This window comes from Entelurus aequoreus, linkage group LG05 (assembly GCF_033978785.1).
Source record: "Entelurus aequoreus isolate RoL-2023_Sb linkage group LG05, RoL_Eaeq_v1.1, whole genome shotgun sequence".
NCBI lineage: Eukaryota > Metazoa > Chordata > Actinopteri > Syngnathiformes > Syngnathidae > Entelurus > Entelurus aequoreus.
Window position 1 is genome coordinate 35,210,579 of NC_084735.1, and position 14,174 is coordinate 35,224,752.

At 39.7% G+C, this 14,174-nt stretch overlaps 1 protein-coding gene across 1 annotated transcript in view; it reads right to left on the bottom strand.

Annotated features, from left to right (window-relative positions):
• Positions 1-6,335: 6,335 nt before the first annotated feature.
• mpzl2b (myelin protein zero-like 2b) overlaps positions 6,336-14,174 on the bottom strand; it is a 47,726-nt gene continuing 39,887 nt past the window's right edge. Inside the window, exons 2-5 of the mRNA XM_062047956.1 lie at positions 13,935-14,104; positions 9,486-9,696; positions 7,824-7,998; positions 6,336-7,224 (exon numbers count right to left, since the gene is read on the bottom strand). Of these exons, the coding sequence (XP_061903940.1) occupies positions 7,047-7,224; positions 7,824-7,998; positions 9,486-9,696; positions 13,935-14,104 (734 nt within the window). The 3' untranslated portion in view covers positions 6,336-7,046. The remainder of the gene's footprint in view (positions 7,225-7,823; positions 7,999-9,485; positions 9,697-13,934; positions 14,105-14,174) is intronic.

Sequence of the window (14,174 nt, forward strand, 5' to 3'; positions counted from 1 at the left end):
CGCAGACTCAGGAGAGGAGCCAGAGACGCGAGGCTTACTGTGAACAGAGAACTACGGTCCGGCGCTGGATCGTCTGCTGCGTTGGTCTTTATACTGTTGAGGCTCATCAGATCAAGGTGCGCTGATTGCAGATTGCCCACGGCCATGTAGGCACGTGGCTGCGGCCTGAGTAGGGCGCACGGGGGCGTGTCCGGCTGCTCTCTCAGCGGAGCTTCTTGCTGCACCAGCAGCGGAGGGAATGACAATATGTGCATGCGCTGAAACATATCTTTTGATAGATGAAAAATTAACATCAATGAGATTTTTAAACACAGAAAACAATCTGAATTTGTCTCTATTTGTAAGTTATCATGCCAGGATTTTACCAGTCCAGCACACTTGAAAATAGATTTTTCTCTTGTGGCCCCTGAGCTAAAATGAGTTTGATACCCCTGCTATATCAGCAATGGGGCATTTTCATTGACAATTCCATCTCATATATGTGTCACAAGGCCAGCTAGCAGCCCCACAACAACATTAGCTTTTTTCTATTGGTTGATCAGAGCCAAATGGACGGCGTGGCGCAGTTGGGAGAGTGGCCGTGCCAGCAACCTGAGGGTTCCTGGTTCAATCCCCACCTTCTACCATCCTAGTCACGTCCGTTGTGTCCTTGAGCAAGACACTTCACCCTTGCTCCTGATGGGTCCTGGTTAGTGCCTTGCATGGCAGCTCCCGCCATCAGTGTGTGAACGGGTGAATGTGGCAATAGTGTCAAAGTGCTTTGAGTTCCTTAAAAAGGTAGAAAAGCGCTATACGAGTACAACCCATTTACCATTTACCAAATAGTCCGTAGCAATCTGAAAATGGATAGTTTTTGTCTATGAATAATCAGCACATTAGTAAGTATGTTGTATTTTAAAAAAAAATGGTTTTATGTTTTTAATTTTATTACATAATGCACTTGTGTATCTTATTTGGTTTGTAAAATTGCAACATGATAGTGTTGGGATTCAAAAGTCAGTTAAGTCCCAACTGAAGGCCCAAATACAGGGCATAAACCTCGAGGAAGTGCTACATGATCAGAGAGGATCTGAACATCCATCCATTCATTTTCTACCGCTTGTCCCGTTCGGGGTTACGGGGGCTCTGGAGCCTATCTCAGCTGCATTCGGGCGGAAGGCAGAGTACACCCTGGACGAGTCGCCACCTCTTCACAGGGCTAACACAGATAGACAGGCAACATTCACACTCACATTCACACACTAGGGCCAATTTAGTGCTGCCAGATCTGAACATGTTCAAGCCAATTTAGATGTTCTCTGTTTATATTTTAAGTGACTACAATTTGGAGCCTTGGCGGGTTGAAATTGACTGGCGACATATCAAATCAAACACAAGTAATATAAAAAAACGTAATGAGGTCACAAACAAAATCTTGTTTAGGGCCACAAAAAGCCTCCCCTTAGTGCACCAATGTGTTAAATCCTTTATTTGGTAAACATTGTGTTAAAAAATGCATGACAAAACAAACACACTCCTACTTGAATGGTGACAGTATTATCTAAAGACAACTTTGGTTTCTACATGCTCAGACATTTCATAGTAAACCAAAAGTGTCAACTTTAGCTCAGGTTACATGTTGGATGTTGACAGCACACAGTGAGTTGAGTTAGTGGGCTCTGGGCGTTTGTAGAGATTGAAGATGTTTGTTTTTTTCAAAAGACATAATAAATGTGAAGATAAAACAAATATTGCTGTGAAAGTTCAATAATAAGGTTGCTTGGACCAAATTAGGAATGTCTAAGACTACATACATCCCCTACCAAAAATACAAAATGGTTTGTCCCACCTGGACAGAAGCAGACCTAACTTTGAACATTTCACTCAACACAAACCATGACATAACATTCTCAAAGCATTCACACTCAGCAGAAACATTTTGAAACAAGGATTTGGTGGTAGAGAACGGTAAAACTATACTTAATCCATCTGTGGCAGCATAGAAGAAAGTTATGTACATTGCACAGTTGTGGCGTGTACAAGGAAGCTCCATTGAATTTAGAAACAGAGGCGTGATTAGGTTTTAAAAACAGCGAGAAGCTTAACCGCCAGGAGATGCACTAATAATAATTCCTTGCAAAGAAAAAATGGGCGTAAACTTGAGTCACCGTTTGTGACGGAACTGTAAGAAACTGCCTAAAGGAAATTAGATTTAAATAAAGAAAAGCTACATGAAAGCAGTCATGAACACCTAAACAGAAAATAAGGTTACAATGGGCTAGGAAAAAGCAATTGTGGACTGGTTGACTGGATGAAAGTCATATTCAATGATGAACCGTGAATCTGCATTGGGCAAGGTGTTGGTGCAGGAACTTTTGTTTTAAATTTATGAAGACGACTGCCTGAAGAAAACATGCAAATGTTCACAGTCATTGATGATATGTAATGGCACTGAGGAGATGGATGTCATTACATCATTAATAAACATTTTGGACACTTCTTATTCCATCAATTGAAAGGATGTTTGGGGATGATGACATCAAAAACTGTAAAAAAAAAATTTCCTTGAAGAAAGATTCATTAGGTCAATGTCATGGCCTACAAAAAGTCCGGATCTCAATCCAACCGGAGATCTGTGGTAGGAATTGAAGAAAATGGTCCATGATAAGACTCCAGACTGCAAAGCTAATCTGACAACAACAACAAAAGTTGGAGCAAGATTGATGAAGAGTATCGTTGGTCACACATAAATCCATGCCTCAGAGACTGCAAGCTGTTGTAAAAGCCAGAGGTGGTGCAACAAAGTACTAGTGGTGTGTTGTCCTGCGAAGCACCACAAGGGCCCTATTGTAATTTGGTACGGTTTTCATAATTCCATATTTTTTCTCTCACAATTTAGTGATTCCATAATTATTTCCAGTCTGCTTGATCTAAAAATGAAACTGTTTTGGACTTCCATAATTTATATTTTTGATTTCTTAAAGGGGAACGGCATATTTTGGGGGGAATTTTGCCTATCATTCACAATCCTTATGAGAGACAAGAACACATCTTTTTCTTAATGCATTCTAACTCGTAAATAAACATAAATAAAAGTCCGCTTATGGGATCTATGACGTCATTGCGTCTATTCCAACCATAAAATCCAATAAATAACCATCCAAAAAGCGGCAACAATACTACATCTATATTTCATGACCTGAATATTAACCAAGTATTAGCGATATTGTTATTATAAGTGGTAATGTTAAGTGTCAGGTTCAAACACTGAAGACATCTATTAAACAGACAAAGAAGCAAGGAATTAAACAGAGACAGAATTAAATTTGGCTCAATTGAGGAGAATCGTCTGGGCTGTACTCTTGAACAGTGTCCCACCACGCTCTGACGAAAGATTGTACGCCTCCTCTTTTATTTGGTCTTTCCCTGATTACACGGCAACAGCTGTTTCTAAAGGAAGGGGGTCGTAAACAGCCGCTGCCTTTGGTCACAAAACAGTTCAAAGAAAAGCTGCCTGGAGGGGAGTCAGGTCCTGCTTCCTCTCCGCTTTGTAGATCTCAGGTCAAGACAAAATCTTCCTATGGATTACAATACATCAAAGAAACCGACACCTTCATGTCGCTTCCCATCCTACACAGTAGCGTTTCACAAGCCTTTTGCTTGGTAGGATCAAAGACAGCTTTTATCCTCTCGCCGGTAACTCATGGCAACACAAAGTTTTGTGATAACTTAGATTAAATTATTCTGACATTAAGGATCAACAGTTAGCCCCACATTGATCAAAGAGACAACTTCCTACGACATCAGCTGGTGAACTGCTTTCTCACTTTGGAGCCTTTGAAAGTTCTAACTAGATTCTAAATCATGCCTCTCACCTTGATAGTAAATTGATGTGGACATACTGAGAAGTTGGTACACTTAGACAGACAATTTAGACCCGGAGATGGCGAGACAGACACGAAAGAGGCTGGTTTGCAACCCCTCCCCTCTTTTTAATCCTTCACGAGGATTATCAGTCATTTTTCATCCAAACGAGAGTATATCAACAAACAGTCAGCATTCTAATGGCAGCAGACATTGTACAGTAAGTGATGTTTTATTATGTTTGTTGGCCCTCAAGAAGTCTACATGTGTAGTAATCAGTAATGTTGTCGGAGGAAAAAGCGAACGTTGTGACGTGTCTATGAAATTATTGCGCTGCCGTATGCTCAATGATCAAAATACATAAATATTACATGTTATTATATATACTTACAGTGTGTATATAGAATGATGATGGAAGTGTTTAGTTTTTTTTAAAGATCTATATAGGCAGAAAAGAGCGCATGCCTTAGGCTCCATTGTAAGATGACTCTTGCTTGCATTTATTAACTTGTGACAATGCGTTAAAAAGAGAAAAACATGTGTTCTTATCTTACATAAGTATTGCGAATGATAGGCACAATTCCCCCAAAAAGTGCAGTTCCCCTTTAAAGCCAGAAAGTTGCCATTTGAAATGAAATAATTTTGTGTCATGTCGGTTATTTGCTTTTTTTTTTTTCAACAAAATTAAACAAATGAGTGATTGTCCAAGTGTGGTGATTCCATCATTTCTTCCAGGAGTTGTATAATGATAGTGATGTATTCAAACGTGTATCATCCACTGATGATAATCCTGTATGTGAATCAGATCATCTGTACTCCACACTTTAAAGCAGGGGGGGTCTAACTAATTTTAGCTCAGGAGCCGCATGGAGGAAAATCTATTCCCACGTGGGCCGGACGGGTAAAATCATGGCATAATAACTTAAAAATACAACTACGACAACTTCAGATTGTTTTCTTTGTTTTACTTCGGCCCAAGATAGAACAAGTACATTCTGAAAATGAACATACCACAAATAATCCTCTTGACTTAATCTCAATGTATCGACAAAGCAATTAAACTTTAAGTCACTGCGCATCTAGTATTAAACAAGAAAACTAAATAAAGCATAAATACGAACTCTTCTATGTATCAACTACCTCATTTGTCATTTCCACGTATTATTCCTGTGCTAACTCAACAAACCATACAAACTGAAGTAGAAACTATTCAAGAGGGTTGTGTTACTACCTGCCTTCTAGGCATCACTGTGTATTGATGGAAAAATAAAAGCCGTGCAATGTGTGAACAATTTCAACAAGCCAAAAATAAAAGCTTAAAAGACTGACAGTGTTGCAGTAAACCACACACTGTTCACTTTCTTTAAATTTGCACAGAAGGCAATTTTCACAGAACTATATCAATGTGCAGTGTCTCATGCAGCATTTTAAGTGGGGTTACCAATTTTGATTATACTCCTGTTTGTTTTACATTGGGTCGAGGGGGAGGAGTCGCAGCCCCACTTAACCATGTACCTCTTGCTTAGTGTACTTTCTCGGCCCTGTAAAAACTATTTGCTTGCCTAACAGAATTCCTATTGTGACTTTAATTTATAAATGCAGCTCAATTCTACACTTAGCAAACTCATCTCGTGGGCAGCAGCGGTGGCCTCGCCCGGGAATAATTTAGGGTGATTTAAGTGGCCACTTTATATTGAATTTGTTTAGATAGAAACAAACATAACACAAAGGGTGTGAATGTTTGGGTACCAATACGATTCGATCCGGTTCCGATTACTGGGGTGGCGATTCGATTCAGAATCGATTCAAACCGATTTTTGCAATGTATTATTTCTTATAATATTTATAATGAAACTTTTTCAAAATAGGTTATAGGTTAGAAAAGCAGAAGCAGAAGATAGCCTAAAAACGTATATATAAAAAGTAATCTTATGAAAACAAACAAAAAAATGTTTTAATTGATTTTGAATTGGGATGAATGAGTCTCGATTCGGCTGTAAATCGATTTTTGTGCCCCCGTAAAGGATGGACATGGCCTAAAAAAATGTAATACATTTTTGAAAAATATGAATCAACTTAGAATTGGGATGAATAAAAATCGCGATTCGGATGTGAAAAGATTTTTTTGTGCACCCCTAATATATACATTTACTGGGTTTTTTTCTCTCGATGTGTTAATCCCATCTTTAATAAGTCATAAGCATAATCAAGGTTTTTAAAAACTGGTTTCAACAAACTCCACTCAATGAGTTTTTAAGGCATGTAAACATACCAAGTGTGTGTAAGGGCGGCAATGTTATGTTTAGGATGGGGTGGGGGCCCCTTTAGGATTCTTGAGTATAGGGGCCCAGAATTTGGTGCTACTTGTGTTTGTCACTGAAGACCAAAACCAATGTTACATTGGAACACATTCCAATACACAATGAAGTCCTCTGTGCATTTACGTATATAAGAGGCGTATCAAATAGAAAATCACACAAACGCCACCAATATGTATCTAAGGTGTGGTTCAAAGCTTTGTCTAACTTACCCACTGTTTTATTTTTTCTATTAACATTTGCAAGATTCAACTTTACTCGGTCAAATATTTTATTTCAAAATGAAAACAAATGAGCACAAGATAATAAAAATGTAGACCTGTACCTAACACAATTGTATGTACAAAATCAGAATACAAAATGATGTGTGCAATGTTGCCAATGTACAAAAACAACAATCGTTGTTTTGCAGCAGCACTTGAAAGCCTCGTTAAAGTGAAGTATTTTTGATTGAGTGTTTGACTCGTCTCAAAGTAAGTACAAAGCGGCAGCAGCACACAGACATTGTATGCATTAGTGTGAGGTACCGAGCCAAAGCTCAACTGCTTGTTAGTTGTACCATGGACATACAATGCTGGCCCAGCAAGAATGCAGTCGGAGAAAGCTAAAGAAGCAAAGCCATTTATGACACCGATGTAATAAGAATAACACGCAGACCGTCCTCCTTCACCCTTGCAAAACGCCAGACCATAATGTTCCAATCAAGCTGGATCTGGTGGGTCGCTGCCTCACTTGGCCCTGATGCACGTAGACGGCAAAGTCAACTAAATTTGAACAATCATAAAAATCAAGCACCTAAATTGATAAACATAAACAAATGGTTGATGGAGGCAATAATTAATAGGCAGGGTCATGTGATGAATACTCAGAGGAAACGTCTCCCATTTAATCATCATCGTCGTCGTCGTCGTCGTCGTCGTCATCGTCGTCATCGTCCTCTTCACTGCCATCCTCATCTTCATCATCATCACCTCCGCTGCTGGGCTCAGATGCTTCATCATCTGAGCTAATAACTTCCTTCTCATCTTTGACGAGCATGAGATGAACTGCCTCCTCGGGTTTACTGGTGCAGCCCAGCATCAACACACACACAAACACACATGCGCACACACAAGTCAAATAGGCTGCTGATGTGAAAGGCAAAATAGGCCTTAAACCCAAAAGTGGAATAAAATCCCCAGAATGCTCAGCCAACGTACCGTAGAGGAAAAAAAACAAGTCCAGCAAAAAGCAGATCATGTCGGCCTGGGTTAGTTTCTTTACCTGTACTCACAAAGAACCAAAACTTGCTGAGTAAGAGGAGAAGTTGTGTGTTTAGCCAGGAAATGTTAGTCTGCCACCCTTCAAAACCAAGAAAAGGTCAATTTGCTGCAGAAGCATTGCTGAGCTAATTCTGGGCTGTGAGTGCAACGCTCATGTTAGTACAGACTTATTCTAATAAGATTCCTCCATATTCACATCTCCGACTTGGCAGTTTCAAACAAGAACAAAATAAAGTCCGTAGTCAAATGCAGAGAGAGCAAAACCCAACACTGAAATAATAAGCTTACAAGAGATTCACTTGGGGAGGAGCAAATGTCATTAGTCTCCTTCCCAAAAGAGCCAATCAGAGGCTACACCAGTCCCGAGAGAAGGAGCATGAGGAGAGGAAGGGCCTCTCACCACACGGTCGGGTCCTTGCGCTCACGCTCGGGAACACGCATCTCGATGTCGTTGCCCACGCGCTTCTTTTTGTAGAACTTTACGGCCACGAAGATCCCGAGGAGGAGCAGGATCAGCGCGCAACCGCCGCCGATTGCGACGATCAGGATGCCAACCTCGGAGAGTAAGGCCGGAGCTGGAAGCAAGCAAAATGAGAAGGTGATGCAGTGCATCTGGAAAGTAGTCACAGGGCTGCACATTTTCCACATGTTGTTATGTTAGTCTTATTCCAAAATGGAATAATTTCATTTTTGTCCTCAAAATTCTACAGACCCCATAATGACAATATTAATTTTTTATTTTTTTTTGGCAAATTTATAAAACTCAAAACAATTTAGAATGACAGGTACATAAGTATTCACGGCCTTTGTTCAATACTTTGTTGATGCACCTTTAGCAGCAATTACAGACTCAATTATTCTTGATTACGATGCCACAAGCTTGGCACACCTATCTTTGGGCAGTTTCGCCCATTCCTCTTTGCAGCACCTCTCAAGCTCCATCAGGTTGGATGGAATGTGTTGGTTTTCATTCAGGATGTCTCTGACCATTGCTGCATTAATCTTTCCCTCTACCCTGACTAGTTTCCCAGTTCCCGCCACTTAAAAACATCCCCACAGATTGATGCTGCCACCCCCATGCTTCACTGTATTCGTCTAATGATGAACAATGCCTGGTTTCCTCCAAAATGTCTGGCATTCATTCCAGAGAGTTCAATCTTTGTCTCATCAGACCAGATAATTTTGTTTCTCATGGTCCGACAGTCTTTCAGGTGCATTTTGGCAAACTTTTTATTGAGAAATGACTTCCGTCTGGTCACTCTTACATACAGGCCTGATTGGTGGATTGCTGCAGAGATGGTTGTCTTTCTGGAAGGTTCTCTTCTCTCCACAGAGGAATGCTGTAGCTCTGACAAAGTGAGCATCAGGTTCTTGGTCACCTCCCTGACTAGACGAAGATGAATGCAGCAATGTACAGAGACATCCTGGATGAAAACCAACACTTCTCATCCAATCCGATGGAGCTTGAGAGGTGCTGCAAAGAGGAATGGGCGAAACTGCCCAAAGATAGGTGTGCTAAGCTTGTGGCATCGTATTCAAAAAGACTCGAGTCTTGATTGCTGCCAAAGGTGCATCAACAAAGTATTGAGTAAAGGCTGTGAATACTAATGAACATGTGATTTTTTTATTCATGTAGTTTTAATATACACAAAAACCCTTTTCACATTGTCATTATGGGGTATTGTTTGTAGGAATTTAAGGACAAAATTAATTTGAAGTGCTGTGAATACTTTCCAGATGCACTATCAAATGATGCAGTTACAGAGAATAGTTGTTCAAATAAATGCAATATTGTTTTAGTAATTAAGACAATGTCCTCCAACATCATCCTAAACTTATTTTCTTCACTATACATCTATACTAGACCTACCTTTTGACTCCTAATGCATGTTAGTGACCAAACTGTATATTTCCAGTAACGCCTCTACTCAATTAACGGCCATACACCAGGTGCTGTCTAAATTAGCGCACTTGCAACATTGGCATTCACAGCTGTGATTGACAACTGGACGACACAAACAAAGTCAGTATGCAGTGTCTGCTCCCGCACCCGACTCCTTACCTGTGCTGACGATGCTCAGGCTGGTCTCTTTGTTGCTGCCGTGCACGTCTGGACGGTTGCGTACGTTGCAGATGTACGTGCCGTTAAAGGTTGGAGGCACATCATGGAGGGTGATGGAGGCGTCATTTCTAGTGACATCTCCTGACCACACCGCCCGGCCTTTAAAACGGCCGCTCTGAGGAGGGTACGCTTCCTCGTGGAAGTAGAACACCTGACACCAACACACATATTTAGTATACAGTAGACACATGACCAGACATCCCATATGAATAGGCTGTAATATTTTATGAAACATTTCTTTTCAACTAGTTATTTATTGTGGTCATAGTGGGTTATGCTTCCAATGCATAAAATGTTCACAATTGGGGACCGACTAGACTGTATATCTTCTGTAAAACACTACATAATAGTATTGCAACCGATGAGGGGAATTGCCCTTTTTAATTGGAATTTAGCCTATTATTCACAATCCTTTTGTACGACAAGCAGACGTTTTTCTTATTTTATGCACTCGAACTCGTTAATAAAGTCAGCTAACAATGGAGTAAAGAGCTCTAAAAAACATCCAAACACTTTCATTAACGTTTTATACACATACTGTAAGTATTTCTGTAATGTACTAACAGGCACATTCATAATAACATGTAATATTTACATATTTTTCCCATTTTAAGCATACGACGGCGCATTCATTTTACAGAGGTATCACAACGAAATGCTGATTATCGGTCCTGCTAGACACCAGCACTTATTTATTAAAATCACCTTAACATTTGACAACCAAACAATTATACAAAAAGCGACCTGGTAAAGAATCTGGGTATTATCTTCGACCCAAATCTCTCATTTGAGTCACACATTAAGAGTGTTACTAAAACAGCCTTCTTTCATCTCCATAACGTTGCAAAAATGTGTCCCATTTCGTCCACCATCGACACTGAGATCATTATTCATGCGTTCGTTACGTCTCGTCTCCATTACTGTAAAGTATTTTTTTCGAATCCCTCTATATCTAGCTTTAAAAGATTACAGTTGGTACAAAATGCGACTGCTAGACGTTTGACAAGAACAAGAACGTTTGATCATATTACGCGTATATTGGCTCACCTGCACTGGCTTCCTGTGCACTTAAGATGCGACTTTAAGGTTTTACTACTTACGTATAAAATACTACACGGTCTAGCTCCATCCTATCTTGCTGATTGTATTGTACTATATGTCCCGGCCAGAAATCTGTTTTATTAGTGATTCCCAGAGCCCAAAAAAAGTCTGCGGGCTATAGAGCATTTTCTATTCGGGCTCCAGTGCTCTGGAATGCCCTACCTGTAACAGTTAGAGATGCTACCTCAGTAGAAGCATTTAAGTCCCGTCTTAAAACTAATTTGTATACTCTAGCCTTTAAATAGACCCATTTTTAGACCAGTTGATCTGACGTCTCGCTCAGAACAGCCTCCATGGAGGAGGCGCTAGCTGTTCCAAGTCGGTACCCAGGATGGACCACTCTTCTCTGCATCAGCTTCTCTCTATTCAGGATCCCCTGCTGGCCCCACTATGGACTGGACTTTCACATTATAAAGTCAGGACCCAGGGTTTTCACGTTGTTCTCATTGGGTTGAGTGTTTTCTTGCCCTGATGTGGGATCTGAACCGAGGACGTCGTTGTGGCTTCTGCAGCCCTTTGAGACATTTGTGATTAAGGGCTATATAAGTAAACTTTGATTGATTGATTGACTGAACGTTCGTGTTTCCCTTCAAGAACAACAACACGACTAGTCATGGCATGATTCTGAATATCAACATCATCAACTTGAAAAGTTTAACAGATTACTCTTCATTCACAATTGAAGTTAAAAGTGGCTTTGGAGCAATCAAAGCTGCTCACACGGTCAGTAAGGTGGGCACTATGATTGACACATCAACTTAATGTGTATTATATTTATCCATGAGTGCATTTTGTTGTAAACTGTGAGGTGTGTCTGTTAAAATCATGGTTGTTTTTACAAATGATGACAGATGTGAACAAGAGCATGTATTGTCTTTGTGTGATAATGTAAATGAAGTGTGGTTGTATAGTATATTAAGTATGTGTCAATGAAAGGGCATTTTATGACTTTTCTTAATTTGATTACTTGCTATTGTATGATTTTATTGTTATAATTTTATTGCATGATTTTTGTATCCCTTTAATTTAGGTAGGCAGGGACTGCAGATGGAAATTAGCTATTTAGCTATAATCTGGTACAGAACATACAGTATCTGTCTTTGAGCTGAATGTTTCTGTGCATTGTCCCTTCAAATAAAGACTAAACTACTACTAAACATTACAACACAAGCAAGTTCCTTTTTGCAAATTATTCTGTATTGTTGGTGGTTTAGCTGCGATAATCATGACGATTTCTCGTGGATTTGATTTCATATTGTTGAATATATTACTTATTTATCATTTTATTTATATAATTGAAATATTTCAAGTACAGAGGAACCTTGATTTACGAACCCCTCATTGTACAAACTTTTGGATTTACGAACCACAGACCGAATAATAAGGATGGAAATTGATAAGATCTTTCTGGTTCCGATTCCACTTTTGATTCTGCTTAACAATTAACATTGCTTCTCTTATGAAAAAAAAGGTGGATCAGCGTCAATTTTGTTGAGTTTAGAGGTAACATGACCTTACAAAGCCTACAAGGAGATCACATATGCAGCATAGAAGACAAAAAGGTACTTTTTTGAAAATAAATGTAATAAATAAATATTCTTCTGTAGAATTTAACAAAATAAATCATGTGGAAATTACACAAGAATCTAACATTTAGTAACATGTGATATTAACTTATTACATGCGAAGTGAGATATGTCAAGCCTTTATTTGTTGTAATGTTGATGATTGTGGCTTAGTTTAGGAAAACCTTGAACTGAAAATCTCAAAAAATGTGGGGTTTCAATAAGTGTAAACCAAGATCATCAAAATGATCATAAAGGCTTGACATATCTCACTTTGCATGTAATGAGTTAATATCACTTATTAGTTTCGCATTTGAAATTAATTGCTGACAGGAATGGACTTGTACACCAGATTGTAATTTTTTGAGTTTCACCTGTTTGATATAATGACTGAATGATAAGCCAATGGGAGAAAAACATACAACTTTTCTCTGACAACATTCACCTACCAAAAATTTGGAGAGTGTACTGTATCAAATAGACCAAAAACTTAGTCGCTGCTCTGTGATATTTGTCTAGCGGCAGACGTTAACTGGAGTGAGTATTGCCTGCCTCGGAGCCAGTCAGAATCTGTTTTTCTTCATGCTCATCTAAATGAGAAGACATTCATTTCAATTTAACAAATAATAGCGCTAACATGATAGGCTCAGGGTTAGTACCTGTTGTATTCAGATGACCTGCTAGCGTTACTGCTGCCTGGGATGAGATCAGAGCAGTTCAAAAAAGCGACTTTGTTGCATGCTGTGTGTTCAAATGTTTCAGCATATTGCTTGTATGTTCTCCGTTTGATGAAATAGCAGCCGTATGATTATTAGAAGTAGCGCTATTGCAATCTTCCATCCATAAATCCATTTGTTACCGCTTGTGCCTTTCGGGGTCGCGGGGTGTGCTGGAGCATTTTTTTTCGTAAAATGTTAGTGTTTGTTTCGACCAGGCATCGCCATCTTGAGATCTGACGTCACTACGCGGTACGCACATTGCGTCACGACATCATCCCCACCCAGAAGCATTTTGTCAAGCGATTCCAAGGAATTGATACACTGAAAACCAGTTCTGGAAAAGAACCGGTTTTCGATTCCCATCCCTACCAATTAAAAATATGCTTGATGTACAAACCATTGTGTGCCAGGCAGCACATCCATTGTGGGCGGGCTGATCTATCTCCGTGCTCATTCAATCAGTGCTACTGTGCTACTTAATGTGTTTTTAAAGTGTTTTTAGCCTTTTAACAGCATTTTTCTAGTTTTGTTGGCTCAATATAAGTCCAAAGAAAGCAACAGACAAGCGATATGTGGTTTAAAACATTCAGGAAGTATCCAGAGGATTGTCAACACTTCTTCCCCCTTTCTTCCGCTGCACGCAAAAAAGAGATCAAGGATAAGTGGATTTTATTTTGTATTCCTAATCAATGTAGAGACCTGGCTGTTAAAGTTAAGGAGTATTACGATTTCAAACTGCGAGTGCACCACACGGCTAGCGACAATGTGTGTGCGTGTCAGCAGGGCGGCTTCAAATTAGGACAGTTCAGCTAGTAGTTGATTTAGCTTTGTTTTGAAATATAAATTTGATCCATCATCTCCTTTTTATGTTTGTTTAATATACAGTACTGTATAGCGCTTTATATTGTGTTCAAAGTGTATAAACTTTTACTAAAATATGGACTTTTGTCAAGGCTGGAACCCATTATTTATATTTACATTTTTCTTGTACTGTTTTTACCTACCGACTCCTCTCTCCTGGCATTCAGTGGGCGGAAGTTCCAGGAAACTATGACAGATTTGGCCGACACAGGGTGACTGGAGCGGAAGGTGCATTTGAGTTTGACATCGGTCCCGTTGACCACGTTCACGTCAGTCGGAGCGAAGATCTCAATACCTGTGACGTAGGGCACTCCTGAATGTAGAGGACAAAAAGTGAAGTGCGGGCTCATTTCCAACAAGTTAATAATTGCTACTGGGTCCAA